This window comes from Callorhinchus milii, unplaced genomic scaffold (assembly GCF_018977255.1).
Source record: "Callorhinchus milii isolate IMCB2004 unplaced genomic scaffold, IMCB_Cmil_1.0 Scaffold5, whole genome shotgun sequence".
Lineage (NCBI taxonomy): Eukaryota > Metazoa > Chordata > Chondrichthyes > Chimaeriformes > Callorhinchidae > Callorhinchus > Callorhinchus milii.
In genome coordinates this window covers 62,342,881-62,357,877 of record NW_024704746.1, presented here as the reverse complement: position 1 = coordinate 62,357,877, position 14,997 = coordinate 62,342,881, and the positions used below count along the sequence as shown (strand labels likewise).

At 38.9% G+C, this 14,997-nt stretch overlaps 1 protein-coding gene and 1 non-coding gene across 4 annotated transcripts in view; both read left to right on the top strand.

The window, feature by feature from the left end:
• ccdc146 (coiled-coil domain containing 146) overlaps positions 1-14,997 on the top strand; it is a 51,567-nt gene that overhangs the window by 26,839 nt on the left and 9,731 nt on the right. For all 3 annotated transcript variants that reach the window (XM_042335530.1, XM_007890900.2, XM_042335531.1), the window contains 11 exons: positions 379-436; positions 1,440-1,616; positions 3,076-3,149; positions 4,090-4,317; positions 4,682-4,868; positions 6,113-6,208; positions 7,605-7,775; positions 8,860-8,948; positions 10,735-10,899; positions 12,406-12,630; positions 13,873-14,101. In XM_042335530.1, the coding sequence (XP_042191464.1) occupies positions 379-436; positions 1,440-1,616; positions 3,076-3,149; positions 4,090-4,317; positions 4,682-4,868; positions 6,113-6,208; positions 7,605-7,775; positions 8,860-8,948; positions 10,735-10,899; positions 12,406-12,630; positions 13,873-14,101 (1,699 nt within the window). The remainder of the gene's footprint in view (positions 1-378; positions 437-1,439; positions 1,617-3,075; positions 3,150-4,089; positions 4,318-4,681; positions 4,869-6,112; positions 6,209-7,604; positions 7,776-8,859; positions 8,949-10,734; positions 10,900-12,405; positions 12,631-13,872; positions 14,102-14,997) is intronic.
• Positions 6,227-6,298, top strand: trnas-cga. Its single transcript has one exon. It is a non-coding gene; the product is annotated as a tRNA-Ser (tRNA).

The following is a 14,997-nucleotide window of genomic DNA, read 5'->3' as shown; positions in this document are numbered from 1 at the left end:
CAACACCTGAAGCAAGATGGTTCTTTGAACAGCTGTTAAAATTAATTGATGTTTAATTGTAAATCATTGACCATTAAATTCTGAAATACCAATTAAAGCTCTAAAAGACATATTCCTCTGCTGTCATATTATAATAATCTTTGCATTGGATATAGTGCATTATCACATCATTCAGATGTCTGAAAGTGCTTTATAAAATATATTCCAAAGTGAATTGACTGTGTATTTCATGGGTGAATATTCATGGACTATTGGCTTGTATTTGTTTTAAACACGTCACTGTAAGAATATTATAATTTTAAGAATTGTGATTAATAATTCTTGATGCTTTTATTTAGATTTTAATGTTACTTTTAATTGATTCTACTTTTTTTTCAGTTTAACAGAAGAAAAAACTGTGTTTGAAAGTGAATTGGAGAAACAACCTAAAGTTTCTGTGAGTTCTGAAACCTAGCCGTTTCATAGTACATCACTTCAAATGATTTCAACAACAAAATTAACAAAGATAACTAATATTTATAAGGTGCCCTCCATGTATAGTAACTGCTCTGAGCGATTACAGAGATGGGACAGGATATGAAGCCGGGAGTGGGGAGTGAGAACAAAGTTGACCATAGGCACAGTCAAAGAGATTTTAAGGCAGCTTTTGAAGGCAGATAGATGGGGACAAGACAGAAGAGTTGAAGGAAGGGTTCCAGAGGTTGAGGGTTTCATGACTGAAAGCTCAGATGGTGATGGTGAATCTTGGAATGCAACATTAACAACAAAAAATTGCATTTATATAATGCCCTTCACGAGGGGCAGAGCCTCGGAGCACTTGCATAGCAGAGGTGGGGCAAGCAGGAGAATGAGGCTGGAGAAGATCACAGCGGTAGAGAGGTGCGAGGGAGCAAAGGATTTGTGCGTGGCAGAGAGAATCTTGAAGTCAGTCCTCTGGGAGACTGTGCAACTTCACAAGGACGGGAGGAATAGACATGCAAGTTTCTTGTGTATAAGGATGTGAGGAGCAGAGTTAATAATGGGAATAATAATAATCCTCGCATTTGATATAGCGCTTTTCACGTCTTCTAGACGTCTCAAAGCGCTTCATAGAATATACTGTAAAGTGAAGTGACCATAGATTTGTGGGCAAAACACGGCAGCCAATTGCGCACAGCAGTGTCCCACAAACAGTAGTGGAATGAAAATGACCAATTATTGTTTTGGCAGAATTATTATTAGGCATGTGGAGTAAGTAAACTTGCCCAAGGTTTCACCCTGCCTTGTGTGGTGCACATCCACAGATATGAAGAGACATCAAGGGACCATGTTGTAAGGAGGCACATGGTCAAGATGCCTGCCTTGATGTTATTTCCTGTCCAGGAAATGAAGTTAAGAACAACCATCTTTAATAATAATAATGGGGAAATCCTATTTATTGTTTGACTGATTTTTTGCAGGAATTTGAGAAAAAAGCCAAAGCAATGAAAGAAGCTTGTGAAGATCTTCGTAAGGAGATTACTCACAAAAAACGGATGGTCAGGATATTAAAAGAAGACATCGAGATCAAAAATAAACAAATTGAAGATGGACAAAAAGAACTACAGGGGAAACTTGAAATAGAGGAACAACTGCAAGTAAGAGCTCTTCATTTAACAGTTAACCTAGAATGTATTATTTAAATTTCCACTTTCTAACCATAGTAGTGAACAATCCTATTAGTAATATGGGACTGTACAGGAGCAGTCAATGTGATTGCACACAGCAAGATCCCACAGACCTACATACAGACATAAAATGAATGATCAATGGGTCTGGATAATCGTTGAAAAGAGATGGGAGTTTCTCCTAGTACTCTGGACAACAATCTTGCAAGTAAATTAGTCACTCGCTGACCTGAATGGTGGTTTGTGAAACATTACTGCATGCAAACTGGCTGCCGGATTATTTGTAGACACTATCAATTAAATCGGAAGGACTTTGAGACATTTAAACATTATAGGCACTCTTATCAAATTCAATAATAAACCTGAAGTTGTTGACCCCAAGGACAATAACGATCTTCAGATAAAGGTTTGGTTTTATTACAATGATAAAGATTATTATATGTGATATAGCACTTTATAATGTCAAAACGTCTCAAAGGGTTTTCTGTCAACAACAACAAGATTCCATTTATAGAGCGCCTTTCACGTCGGGAGGACGTCAAGCAAGGTGATAGTATTGTAGGCAAACATAGCAATAAATTTGGCTCTCCCACCCTCAGCCCTGCATTGGAGTGACAGCCTAGACTTTCAAAGTCCCAATGTGCAGTGGCTTGAACCCACAGTTCCCTGACTCGAGAGGTGAGAATGCTACCTATTGATTATCAAGTCATTTCCAGAAACCACACAATTTGTTAGAAATAAAAATGTTAAAATGCCAAAATATGTGGAAAATTTGACACAAAGATAGAAAAGCTGAAAATCAGCAGGTCAATCAACATCTGAAAGAAACAATACAATTTTAGAAAGGGGCTGTGTGAACCTATTTGTCCAAGAGCTGCAGGGGTGGAGGTTTGGGAGTTTATTGTTCTATCCGGGTGCGAAAGGTTTGAACATAAGAACATACATATGAACTAAAGAATTTGCTAGGCGAAAGAAGACCAAGGTCCATCTAGTTCGCCTTTACCATCCTGGCAGTCGCTTGACATGTTGTGTCCCAAACTGTATGCTGTATATTTGAAGGTGGATTTTATTACAAAAAAGCGTGTAGAATATGTATTAGTTGTATCCGTCTGCACAGTTTTTCAGAATCTGAATTATGGCTCATTTACAAAACAAGATATATGGCAGAATAGGGGGGTAGGGGTACAAAAAGATTTATAGCTACTACATTTTTATCTTTCAAATTGTAAAAATCTCAGTTTTCCCCCTCTTTTTCACCCTGTTTAGTGATTCCCACCATTGTTATAAAGTGCTTTGCAACCTTTATCCTAAGTGACACACTGTGCAAGTTGTTATTGACTGACTTGCTGTTGAAATCCAGCATTTCTGTTATAATGACCCAAATTGTATCCCAATGCAATTTTTCTCTCTTTTCTCTTCCTATCGATAGGGTGACGTGGCCGAACTGCAATCTATTCCTGGACAGCTATCTAAAGATATGGAGAAAATTAACCGGAGAAAAATGTAAGTTTTTTTTTAAATATTCTAATTATTAAATGGTTATGGTTGAAAGTGAAGTAATAAAATATTGGAATACAAATTGCAAACGAGATAATTATACTGAGTTTGCTGGGCTCAGCTGGATGTGCCAGGGAGGTGAAATTGCCCAGCCAACCTAGGGTTAAGGATGGAAAAACAGCCAAGGTATCTGCTCCTGGTCCGTTGAAACTACCCCCAACTACTGATTGTACAAGTGTGTGACAGTTGGATGGAGAGGTCAGGATTGAATGTGACCTCCTCTAGAGTCAAGTGGTGTACCAACACTCACTACCCAGGCATCCACATGGACAATGGCCGCCCTGGGTACTGGAGGGCAACTGTGAATGTGGATGCTAGGAACATATACGAATGGGTCTGTGACCTGCTAACCCCTTATCAACCTGTCCGCTCCTTCAGCGTCTCTGCCCCCACCGTTTGGAATTCCATCCCACAGTCCGGTCGCCTCGGCCCTCCTTTGCCTCCTTCAAGACACATCTCAAGACCCTCCTCTTCGACTGCACCTTTGGCCACCCTCCTATCCTCCACCCTCCTGATCCCAACCCCTTGCTCAGGTCCAAATCCTTGTCTGCTGTACTTTTGTTAAACTAAAAAAAAATGCATTACTCACAAGCAATTTTTAGCAAAGCTAGATGCTAATGTAATTTTGTAAATGTTTCTTCAAAAGTAACATTAAGCAGTATTCACTACTTTTTTTTAATAGAAAGAATGTTTTGGCCTTAATTCCTTTAGTTTCTCATCTGGGTTTTGCTAATGTCTGATGCTGCTTGTTACTGAGCTAGAATGAGCAGATCTGAAATTTAATCTCAGTCTTTCTTTAGATTTTTTTCGAAAATTGAACCACACTAATGATAATACCAAATATTATTTGCAATTTTGACAGTGAACCTGTTCCTTTTATTCTTAGCAATTTAGAGAAGAAGAAAGCTGAGTTTGATGACGAAATCCATGAAATTGCTGTCTCTTTAAAACAAATTGATCAAAAGTCTAGAATGACCGAGGATGAGAGGATAACAATAATGAAAGAGTTGGAGGGAAAAAGGGTTATGCAGGACACCAAAGAAAGAGAGATCAACCAGGCACTTAAGATAAGTGAACTATATAAAGACACCGAATCTGCATTAATGGGAGAAAGGTTTGTACTGAATATTGTAACTTCTCAGGATATTAATGTATAAGATTTCTTTGAGTTCATTTGTGCATTGTTTTTTACATTAGCAAGAGTGGTTAATGTTGCCGTCTCCACTAATTGTGGGGGAAGTGGGCAATGAATAGCACGTTTGTTTAAAGGACATGTCTCACTTCTTTCGAGTTTGGTTTGTACATGCAATTTTTTGCAATCTTTAAACATGTTTGCAAAATGCCTACTTGTACCTGAGTCCAGTTTTGAAGCTGCCTTACTCTTCAGTTAATGTATTGTCATTGTTAGATTCTTTTCTATTGTTGGAGCTTGACCCCTAGAATCAGCCTTATTATGTACATGTACTCATTTTTAACAGAGCTTCCCTGGAATTAAAACTACGCCACATCCAAATGGATAGGAAGACATTGAAGGATGCACTTTTACAGACAGGAAGAGAAAAGGATCGATTTATTCGAAATTTAAAGAAGAAAGAGCTACAATTAAAGGTTACAAACGAAACACTGGATCACATAAAAATGATGTACAACAGGGTAAAATCACAGGTAATTTTCCAATAGACCTTTTCTTTTTGTAAATGTATACACCATTGCTTAGAGCTGTTTGGCTAATACATGATCGCTGTAAGCATTAGAAATGATTAATTCAGATTCTCAACTCTGAAAGAAAATCACACCAGAAGCCTTTAGATAGTTATTTAAGACCGAAATGCGAGTTTTTGTCTTATTCCCATGATGCAAACTATTGTAGCGTGGCATGGTTTGACATTTTTGCCTTTTTGGAAGCAGAAGGCAGCTGTAATTCTTATTTGTAGTGTTGGAAATGGCTTGAGAACATTGGAACATTAATTAAACATTATCTGGGGTGTTTATTCCAAATGAACAGTTATTCAAGTTTGATTCAAGTTTGTGGAGTCCTGTAGCTCAGTGGTTAGAGCACTCGCTTTGCAAGCGAGAGACCTGAGTTCAATTCCAGGCAGAGGGCGAAACCTTGGGCAAGTTTCCTTACTCCACACAGAGCCTAATAATAATCCCTCCAAAACCAAAAACAATAATAAATTGGTCATTTTCAATCTACGACTGTTTGTGGGACATTGCTGTGCGCAATTGGCTGCCGCGTTCGCCCACAAATATACAGTCAATTCACTTTACAGTGTGTTCTGTGAAGCGCTTTGGGATGTCCTCCTGACATGAAAAGCGCTATATCAAATGCAAGGATTATTATTATTATTATTATTTCCTTTTATTCACTATAAAAGGCACAGTTGATACACTTTACCGTAAATTCTGTAAAATGCTTTGAGATATTGTCCCGACGTGAAAGGTGCTATATCAAATGCAAGGATTGTTATTATTATTGTTATGTAAAGGTCTGCAGATCTATACTAAATATTAATCTTTCCATTTGATATAGTGCCTTATCACATCTTCAAGATGTCTGAAAGCGCTTCACAGGATATACTGTAAAGTAGATTGACTGTATATTTTGTGCCCTAAACACAAAATATATACACCTGTCACCTAATACTCCAGTTCTGCTGGAGGTAATGCAACAAACTATTCATTAAATCCAAAAAGGCAACAACAGTATTGAGCAGGAGGAACTGGAATCAAATCTGAGACATACTTAATATAGTATTTTAGGTTTCTTCAAATATGTATAAAAGCTATTAAAAGAGATTTCCCAGCTTATTCTCCAAGATGCTATCCTTCCTGAAAGAGGCTATATAAATGGAATTAGTTGTTGTTGGAGATTTTTTAAAAAAAATTCAATGCTGTTTCGGTTTCAGGCCGGTATTTTGCCTAAGGACGACGGGACAATGCTGGAAAAGAGAAATGAACTGCAAAGTGAAGTCAAAACGCTGAAAAAAAATATGATCGAACAGGTAACATGATCGAACAGGAGTCCTGTAGCTCAGTGGTTAGAGCACTCACCTCGAAAGCGAGAGACCTGGGTTTGATTCCCGGCTGGGCGAAACCTTGGGCAAGTTTCCTTACTCCACATGCCTGATAATAATCCCTCAAAAAAACCCAATAATAACTTGGTCATTAAATAAATAAGGTAGGAGCATAGTAAAGATGGTTGTTCTTAACTTCATTTCCTGGGCAGGAAGTAACTTCAAGGCAGGCATCTTGACCGTGTGCATCCTTACAACATAGTCCCTTAATGTCTCTTCATATGTGTGGATGTGAACCGCACAAGGCAGGGTGAAACCTTGGGCAAGTTTCCTTACTCCACACACCTAATAATAATCCCTCCAAAACAATAATAAATTGGTCATTTTCAATCCACAACTGTTTATGGCACACTGCTGTGCGCAATTGGCTGCCGCATTTCACCCACAAATATATTGTCAATTTACTTTACAGTATATTCTGTGAAGCACTTTGAGACGTCTAGAAGACGTGAAAAGCGCTATATCCAATGCAAGGATTATTATTATATTATAAAAGCGCTATGTCAAATGTAAGGAATATTCTATTATAGGTAAGTTGTAACAATATGTCTAACAGATATCTTGACATTTTGAGAATATTGGGTGAAAATGATGGTGTTTCATGCAATAATTATCATTAAATCTATTTTATAATAGCGATATCAATGGCAAGCTGGTTAGACTCCAGCAGTTATCCCAACACAAACTCTGGGGTCCCCAAGCCTTGGCTCTTGCCAACCTACACCCAATGGTTTCCGGGAATTAGGTAAGCAGGATTCATCCCTCCATGCATTCCAACAATCTATCTCTGGAATTTCCATGTGTAGGTGGAATGCATGGAATTCTCAACTTGGTTTGTATACTCTTAAGCAGTGTTGAGTTTCTATAGGCGTTCAGACACCTGGTTGATGCCCCCCAAAATAATTTGTTTAAAGCTATTTTTAGAAAACTGTGATGCCTACCAGCGTTTCACTTGACATCCTGCAAGCAGCATTTCTATGTTGGATTTGACCGAGTAAAATCAGTATCATATTTAGCTACAGTCAAACATGGATCTCAGTTGGTAGCATTCTCCAGCTCGAACCTGAATTGAAACATGGTGGGTTCGTGTCCCCCACTGGGACTTTGAGCTCGGAGTACAAGCTGACATTTTAGTGCAATGCTGGAGGAGTGCTGCATTGTCAGAGGTTAAACCGAATTCCTGTCTGCCTATTCGGGTGGAGGTTAAAGATGCTTCACAAGAAGGTTGCTTGAGGAAAGTGTCCCAATTTTTATTGGAAATGAAAATCAAATCTGTTTATAGTGTTCTGAAGTGATTAATATACCAGTCCTATTTAATTTACAGCTTTCACTGACTGAACTGGAGACCCATTTGTTACATCAGTGTACTGTTGAAGAAGATCAACTCCTTGCAGAGCAAAGGATTGCCGTTGAGCAAGTTTTAAACCTAGCCCGCCTTTCCCACATCAGGAATGATGAAAAGGACCAAAAAGCAAGAGATCTTATGAATACTCAGGTAACTTTCAATTGTTCGTTTCTCAACAGTCAAAGATATATCACAAGATTGTTTTGGATGAAGAAAGGCCTTCGGCCCATCCAATCTCAACCTTCCAGAATACGCACCCTTCTGTCCTCGCATCACAGCATTAAGCTGCTTTTTAAATGAATCCAGGGTTTGAACTCCCCGATGTTCATTGGTTAACCAACATCGCAAGTGAGAAGACCTGGGTTTGATTCCCGGCCAGGGCAAAACGTTGGGCAAGTTTTCTTATTCCACACGCATCTAGTCACCTAGCAGTAAGTTAGGAGCCTAGTGGTTAGTCGATTGGTGGATCACTTTTCCAGGGGTAATAATTCCTTCAAAAAAAATAATAAATTGTTTCACTCAATCCACTACTGTTTGTGGAACACTATTATGTGCAATTGGCTCCTGAGTTTCGCCCACAAAATATACAGTCAATTAACTTAACAGTTTATTCTGTTAAGTGCTCTGAGATGTCTCGAAGACGTCTATCAATCCTATGAATTGCAAGGATTATTATTGTTATCAGATCTCAACTGGATTGATTCTCATATCTGGTCTTTATCCGGTGTTCATGATGGATATCGGATGTCAGGTGAGAACAGGGTCAAGCTTGTATGTGATAGTTGCATAGCATAACAACACTGTAACTTGGTATATGAGTAATATGAATATGTGATCCCCAGGGGATTTACTGAAATACTTGCCTAAGGACTGGGAGGGGGAGGAATGGTGGAGATTTGTGGAGTATCTGAGACTTGGCAGAGGTTGGTTGGGCCAAATTACCTGTTTCCATGTTGTACACTCTATGTAACCTACATACCAATGAAGGTGGTAAACAAGAATGATTGGCAGATATACTATAAAATGATGACTGAAGCATTCACTTAAGCAAAGTGAAATATTGTCAAATATTGAATATGGTAGTAAAATACAAAACAAATTTACATGGATATATATATAGAGTCCCTTTCATGTTGGGGGGACATCCCAAAATACTACTGGCTTGACTCGAGGTGGGGGTATGAAGTCTGTTGAATTATTTTGTTTATATAATTTTATATTCTTTTTAAAACAGCATAGATATGAACAATCCAAAGAAGAGAAGAGGGAGAAAGATCTCGCGTTTGAAAGCTATCAGAAGAAATTCTTAGATTCACAAACGAAGTAGGAATCTTTCTGCCTTTCAGCCCAAGCCCTTGGGTTTTAACACAAGCCAACTTTGCAAAATAACAATAGCACGTCCTATTATAAATGGGTTATGAACAGATTGGTGGGTGTTAACCCCCATTTTGAATTCACTGTAGTTTTTATCTGTTCAAAGACTGCAAGTCTATTTGTTGTGATGAAAAATTGCAGGATGTCTCAGACCATTGCATTACTTTTTTTATTTTAGGTCAAATTGACCTGTTAAAAAATCAAATTTGGATTATTTTTAAATATTGGAGGGAACTATCCATGTGAACATTAATATTTTGTTTGTGTTACAGTGCTTGGTCTTAAATAAATATTTAATTATTTATTCTGACAAAACTGTAGAAGTTTATTAACTTAGCCACTAAAACTTTAAATATGTAGAATGTTTTCCGGTAGTAGACAAGAAAGGCAATAACAGCACAACTTTTTAAAAAAATGTTATTCCTTAAAAGTTTAGGGATGTATTTTGTGTTTGTGCCTGTTTGTGGTTATGGCAGTAAAATGTTTGTGTGTGTGCTGGTATGATGTTTGTGTTTTGGAAATCGGTCCCAAACCAGCATAAACACTGTGAGAGCTCTAAAATGCACCGAAATTAGTGGGGGGTTTTGCTGACTCTTGTCTGACTTTCTGCTGTAAACAATTAATATAGAAAGAAACTGTTTTGTTGCCTCAGATAGAGAAACAACAATTATTCCATCTTCAAACTAAAAAAAAGAGTAAATCATAAGATATCAAGATTGGTTCAGATGAAGAAGGCGTTTTGGTCTATTGCATCTCATCCTTCCAGAAAACCAAGCTGTTTTTTTTAAATGTCTTTTTTTATTGTTTTCCAGGATCCAAGCTTTGACCTCCCTTCCTAAAAACATGTTCCCTGTCATTGATTACCCTCTGGGGAAATAAATACTTCCTGGTGTCTGTCCTTAAAGGCCTGAGTTCCTTTGAATCAAATACTTTTTTTTGTAGAGTCCTTATTAATAATTTGAAATAAAAATTGAAAAGTGGAAGCCCTAAGTATATTGTTAAAAATTTTGATGTACATTGCAATTTACAGATGGATTTGGTCATATCTTTAGATTTGCTGCTACCTTTAGCTTACCGCAAATCTATGGAAAATATGCTTAACGTTAAATGTATGTGAAACGAAAATCTGCATTACTAGACTATATGAATTATTGCTAGAAAAGATTACTGAAATAATATAAGATACAATGAGATGTAAAATGCAGGATTTCGAAAAAATCATCAATAAGGAATAAGAGTCTGGGAATTGGAACGTTTGGAAGTGTGTAACCTGAGGTACATCACACTAACCCCTGGAATTGGGATTCGATGAAACCTATTTGCGGAGCAGGATTCCCAAGGAGTGGCATGATTTCTATTTTTGACCTCAGTATATTTCAAGACACAAGGGCAACACAGTACATTCCCCGCTCAGATTACTTTCCTTTTGTAGGGAATATCAGAAATGCAATGTTGAAGCTGCCCAGGGTTACCCAGATCCAAGAGGCAAATTCTATGTCTGGTGCTAGGAATTATCATTAGACTGAAAATAGCTTTACCGCTATCTGTATCATTGACTAGCCTTAAACTGTCTCGGAGCGCTTGTTATTGCTACATCCAGGACAATATTCCAGATGTAAACACTAGGTGGGAAAGTGTTGAAAGAATGCTGAAGTACGTTTTCAGTAAGAGCTTTATGGTTATTAACTGCTACTTTAGCCCGGGCAATTAATACCAATTGCGCTTTGTGTTTCAGGCTAAGAGAATTCGCTAAAGCGTATCAGTTCATCAAGAATGAGAGAAATAAGTATGTTAATCTCACATACGCTGCATCACTGAAAATTGAAGAACTTACTGAAAACATCAAAGCTATAACGTTAGAATTGGAACTTCGCAGAAATAATTCATACGATAAGACCAAGTACGTTTTGATTTCAAGATCCTCATCCTCACCTACAAGGCCATTCACGGCCTTGCTCCCTCCTACCTCTCCGACCTACTATCCCCCTACTTACCTGCCCGTACCCTCCGTTCCTCTGGCTCTGGTCTGCTCCACGTCCCCCGCCCCAACCGACCTACCATCGGTGGTCGGGCCTTCAGCCTCTCAGCCCCCAGGCTCTGGAACTCCATCCCCCAGTGCCTTCGCCACTTCCTCCCTTTCCTCCTTCAAGGCCGGTCTCAAAACCTTTCTCTTTGACCGAGCCTTCAGCTCCCCTCTCGACTCTCTTCCCCCTCCTCGCTCCCTCCCTTCCCTCCCCTCACCCTGACCATTTCCCCCCTCCTCGCTCCCTCCCTTCCCTCCCCTCATCCTGACCATTTCCCCCCTCCTCGCTCCCTCCCTTCCCTCCCCTCACCCTGACCATTTCCCCCCTCCTCGCTCCCTCCCTTCCCTCCCCTCACCCTGACCATTTCCCCCCTGCTCGGGTCATGACCCAACTGTGCAGCGCCTTGGGACGTCCTCCTGACGTGGAAGGCGCTTTATAAATGGAATCTTGTTGTTGTTGTTGTTGTACGTTTAGATAAGACCAGCTCCAAATGAAGAATTTCACTATCTAAATGAAGTACATTGTGTCATCTTGGCTCAGTGGTTGCCCTCTCACTTCTGAGTCAGAAGGTTATGGGTTCAAGTCAGGACTTGAACTCATGTAGTCTAAACTGACTCTCCAATATAGTTGTAGGTGTCGTCCTATGGATCAGATTTTAAGCCAAGGTCCCCTCTGCGTGTTCAGGTGAATAAAGATCCCAGGGCACTATTCGATAAGAGAAGAGAGTTTCTCCTAGTGTTATGGCCAACAATTTCCCAAATAAAATTGGTCATTTGTTTCTTGGCTGTTTGTGGGACATCGCTGTGCACAGTTGTGCTGCTACGTTTGCCTATGCATATATGCTCACAGTAAATCCTGTGAAGCGTTTTAAGACGTCCTTCTGACATGATAAGGTGCTATACTAAATGCAGGGATTATTATTATTACAGTAATGCACCTCAAAATTGATTAAAGCCCATATGGCATTTGGCACCAAAGGGCAGTAGTACCTTAATATACATAACTGATTACTTTTCAGCTGTCAGTGTCGTCATACAATGACAATTTGGATCATTTAATATAAACTAACACCTAATTTTAAGAGTTCTGGGTATGTGCTATGCTCAAAATGGTAAAGGCAAAACATAATTGAGTGGAAAGTAAATATCATGCTTCCCACTGTGACTATCTTAAATGTACATTTACTAATATACAACCCAAAAAAATATGAATAGCAGCATTACAAAATCTCAAAGAGCAGAAACTGAACCCAAAGCATATTCTGTTGCTACAAATGTAAAATTGGTTCTTTGTTTTGCATTCTGCCCCCAAAATGTTAAATTATGGAATTTAGAGACATAAAAGTTATGAATCTGCATAACCTGGTGTGTTATCTCCCACAGAGAACTGCAGAAAGAGAAACTTTTACAAGTTAACAGCTACGTAATCCGAGATAGCTTGCGGAGAACCATGAACAAAACCCTAGAAATGCTGAGTAGGATGCGAGAGAAGACGGAGGAACAAAGTCTGAACATGGGAAAGCTCAGTGCTCAAATCAACCAGACTGAAGCAGATATGGTACGCCTCCGGAAACGATATGAAATGGCTGTTCAGAACCGCAACGAAAGGTAAAATGGAAAAACAGTTAACGAATGGAATGAAATGTACCTATTTGTCCATTTTACTTTAAATTAGATAGGCAAGACAAGACGAGGCACCCTAATTCACCCAGTGGTGCAGTGAATAAGATGTCTGCTTCATGTAGATGTCTTCTTCACTGGACATCTTAAATCTGGAACTCTCTACCCCAAAAGGCTGTGGATGCTGGATCCGTTCAAGACTGAGGCGGATAGACATTTGTTAGGACAAGGTATTAAGGGATACGGGTAATGGGGGTGGGGGAAGAATTGTACTTTAGGTACAGATCAGCCATGATCTTATAGAATGGCAGAACAGGTTTGAGGGGCTGAATGGCCTACTCCTATTTCTATGTAGAGATTCTCAATCCACAACACTAGTGAACAGTATTAAGTAAATCCTTTATTCTGCTCAAAATCACTCCAGCTATAAACCCACACTAGTTGTTCTCCCACAATCCCTTCTTATACTTCCTGGTCTTCTATCATTGGTTCCCAGTTAATTGTCTATTTAATTGTCAATGATCTTTAGTCTTAAAGGTTAATCCAACATTTCATAACACAACGATTAACATTAATATAGCCCTTTAATCAGAGGACAAATAGACATACAATAGTTGGTGGACAGGAGGAAAATTATGCATGATATTAAGCTGAAGAATTAATAGATGACATCAGGATTTCTCAAATGACTGTTCACAGCCCAAAACAAAACCACAAGAACAAGATTGATGAGTGGATGTTTTTGGAGTACTTTTAGGAATTTTCAATCTACGACTGTTTGTGGGACATTGCTGTGCGCAATTGGCTGCCGCGTTCGTCCACAAATATACAGTCAATTCACTTTACAGTATATTCTGTGAAGCGCTTTGGGACGTCTAGAAGACGTGAAAAGCACTATATCAAATGCAAGGATTATTATTATTATACAAAGGTTAATTTACAAAGCTATCGTAGTAGTTGGTAGTAATATTTAATAGGAACACATGAAATTAGGCACAGGAGAAAATAATAATAATAATTCTTGCATTTGATATACACCTCTTATGTCAGGAAGATGTCTCAAAGTACTTCACAGCATTCACTGTAACATGTAGTGACTATATATAGGAGGCAAACACAGTAACTCATTTGCGCACAGCAATGTTCCACATATAGTCATGCAGTGCAATTTTATTTAGTAGATAAAATAGAAAAATAATATTCCGGTGCAATGTTTTTCTTTGAATATAGAGGAATTCAGTTGATTCAGAGAGAAGAGGAGGTTTGTATTTTCTACGAGAAGGTAAACATTCAGGATTCATTGCTAAGAAATGGTGATCTCGAGTTGAATGGATTGAACGAAGAAGTCCGATTCTTGAAAATTCAAATATCCGAGGAAGAGAGACACATTTGCATGGATCGCAAAATTCTGCTACTCAAACAGCAACTGGATAAGGATTTGATCACACAAAAGGCACAGGTAGAAAACAGGCAACATGCTGTAATTTTTTGTTTTATGATGTAATGTTGAAATTTGCAATATTTCTGTTTGTCTGAGCTACAGAAAATTACTTTGACAATAGAAAACAAAAGATTATGATTAGCGAGGACAGGTCAATGACTGAAGTCAGTGACTTGTGGAGATACCTGTTTTTTTTTAAACTTAGGAAGTGAGGTGAGGAACTAGGTGAACAGGAGTGGCAGAAAACGAGTGCAACATGAATGGAGACCTAATAGCAAAGGTGGAAAATAACAGTCTGTTTACTCACCATTCGTATCTTGTCAATAGAAACATCTTGTGTTAGCCTTGGTCAGTGTAGCGTTCTCGTCTCTGAGTCAGAAGGTTGTGAGATCAAGCCCCACGTCGGGACTTGGAATCACATAGTCTAAGCTGACACTCAGTGTAGTGCTGGGGGGCGAGGGATGTTGCATTGTTGGAGGTGCCAACCTTCGGATGAGACGTTAAACCTAGGTCCTGTCTGCCTGTTCAGGTTAAAGATCCCACGGCACAGTTCAAAAGGAGAAGGGAGTTTCTCCTGGTGCCCTGGGCCACCAAATCCCCCAAATAAAATTGGTCATTCACTCCATGGCTGTTTGTGGGCTATTGTTGGGTGCAAAATGGCCTCCACATTTTACCCAAAATACACAGTCAATCCACTTTATAGTATATCGTGCAATGCGCTTTGAGACATCTCAGTGACATGATAAGCCATATAGCAAATACAAGGATTATTAGTATTCAACTAATTAGGCGTGTCAAGTGGTAGAAAACATTTTTATTCAATTAATAATCTGTCCTCTGCTGGTTCTAATTTTGAGAGCTGCAGTAGGATAGGATAGGGCACCTATTTCCAGATTTTCATCATTATACCCTTT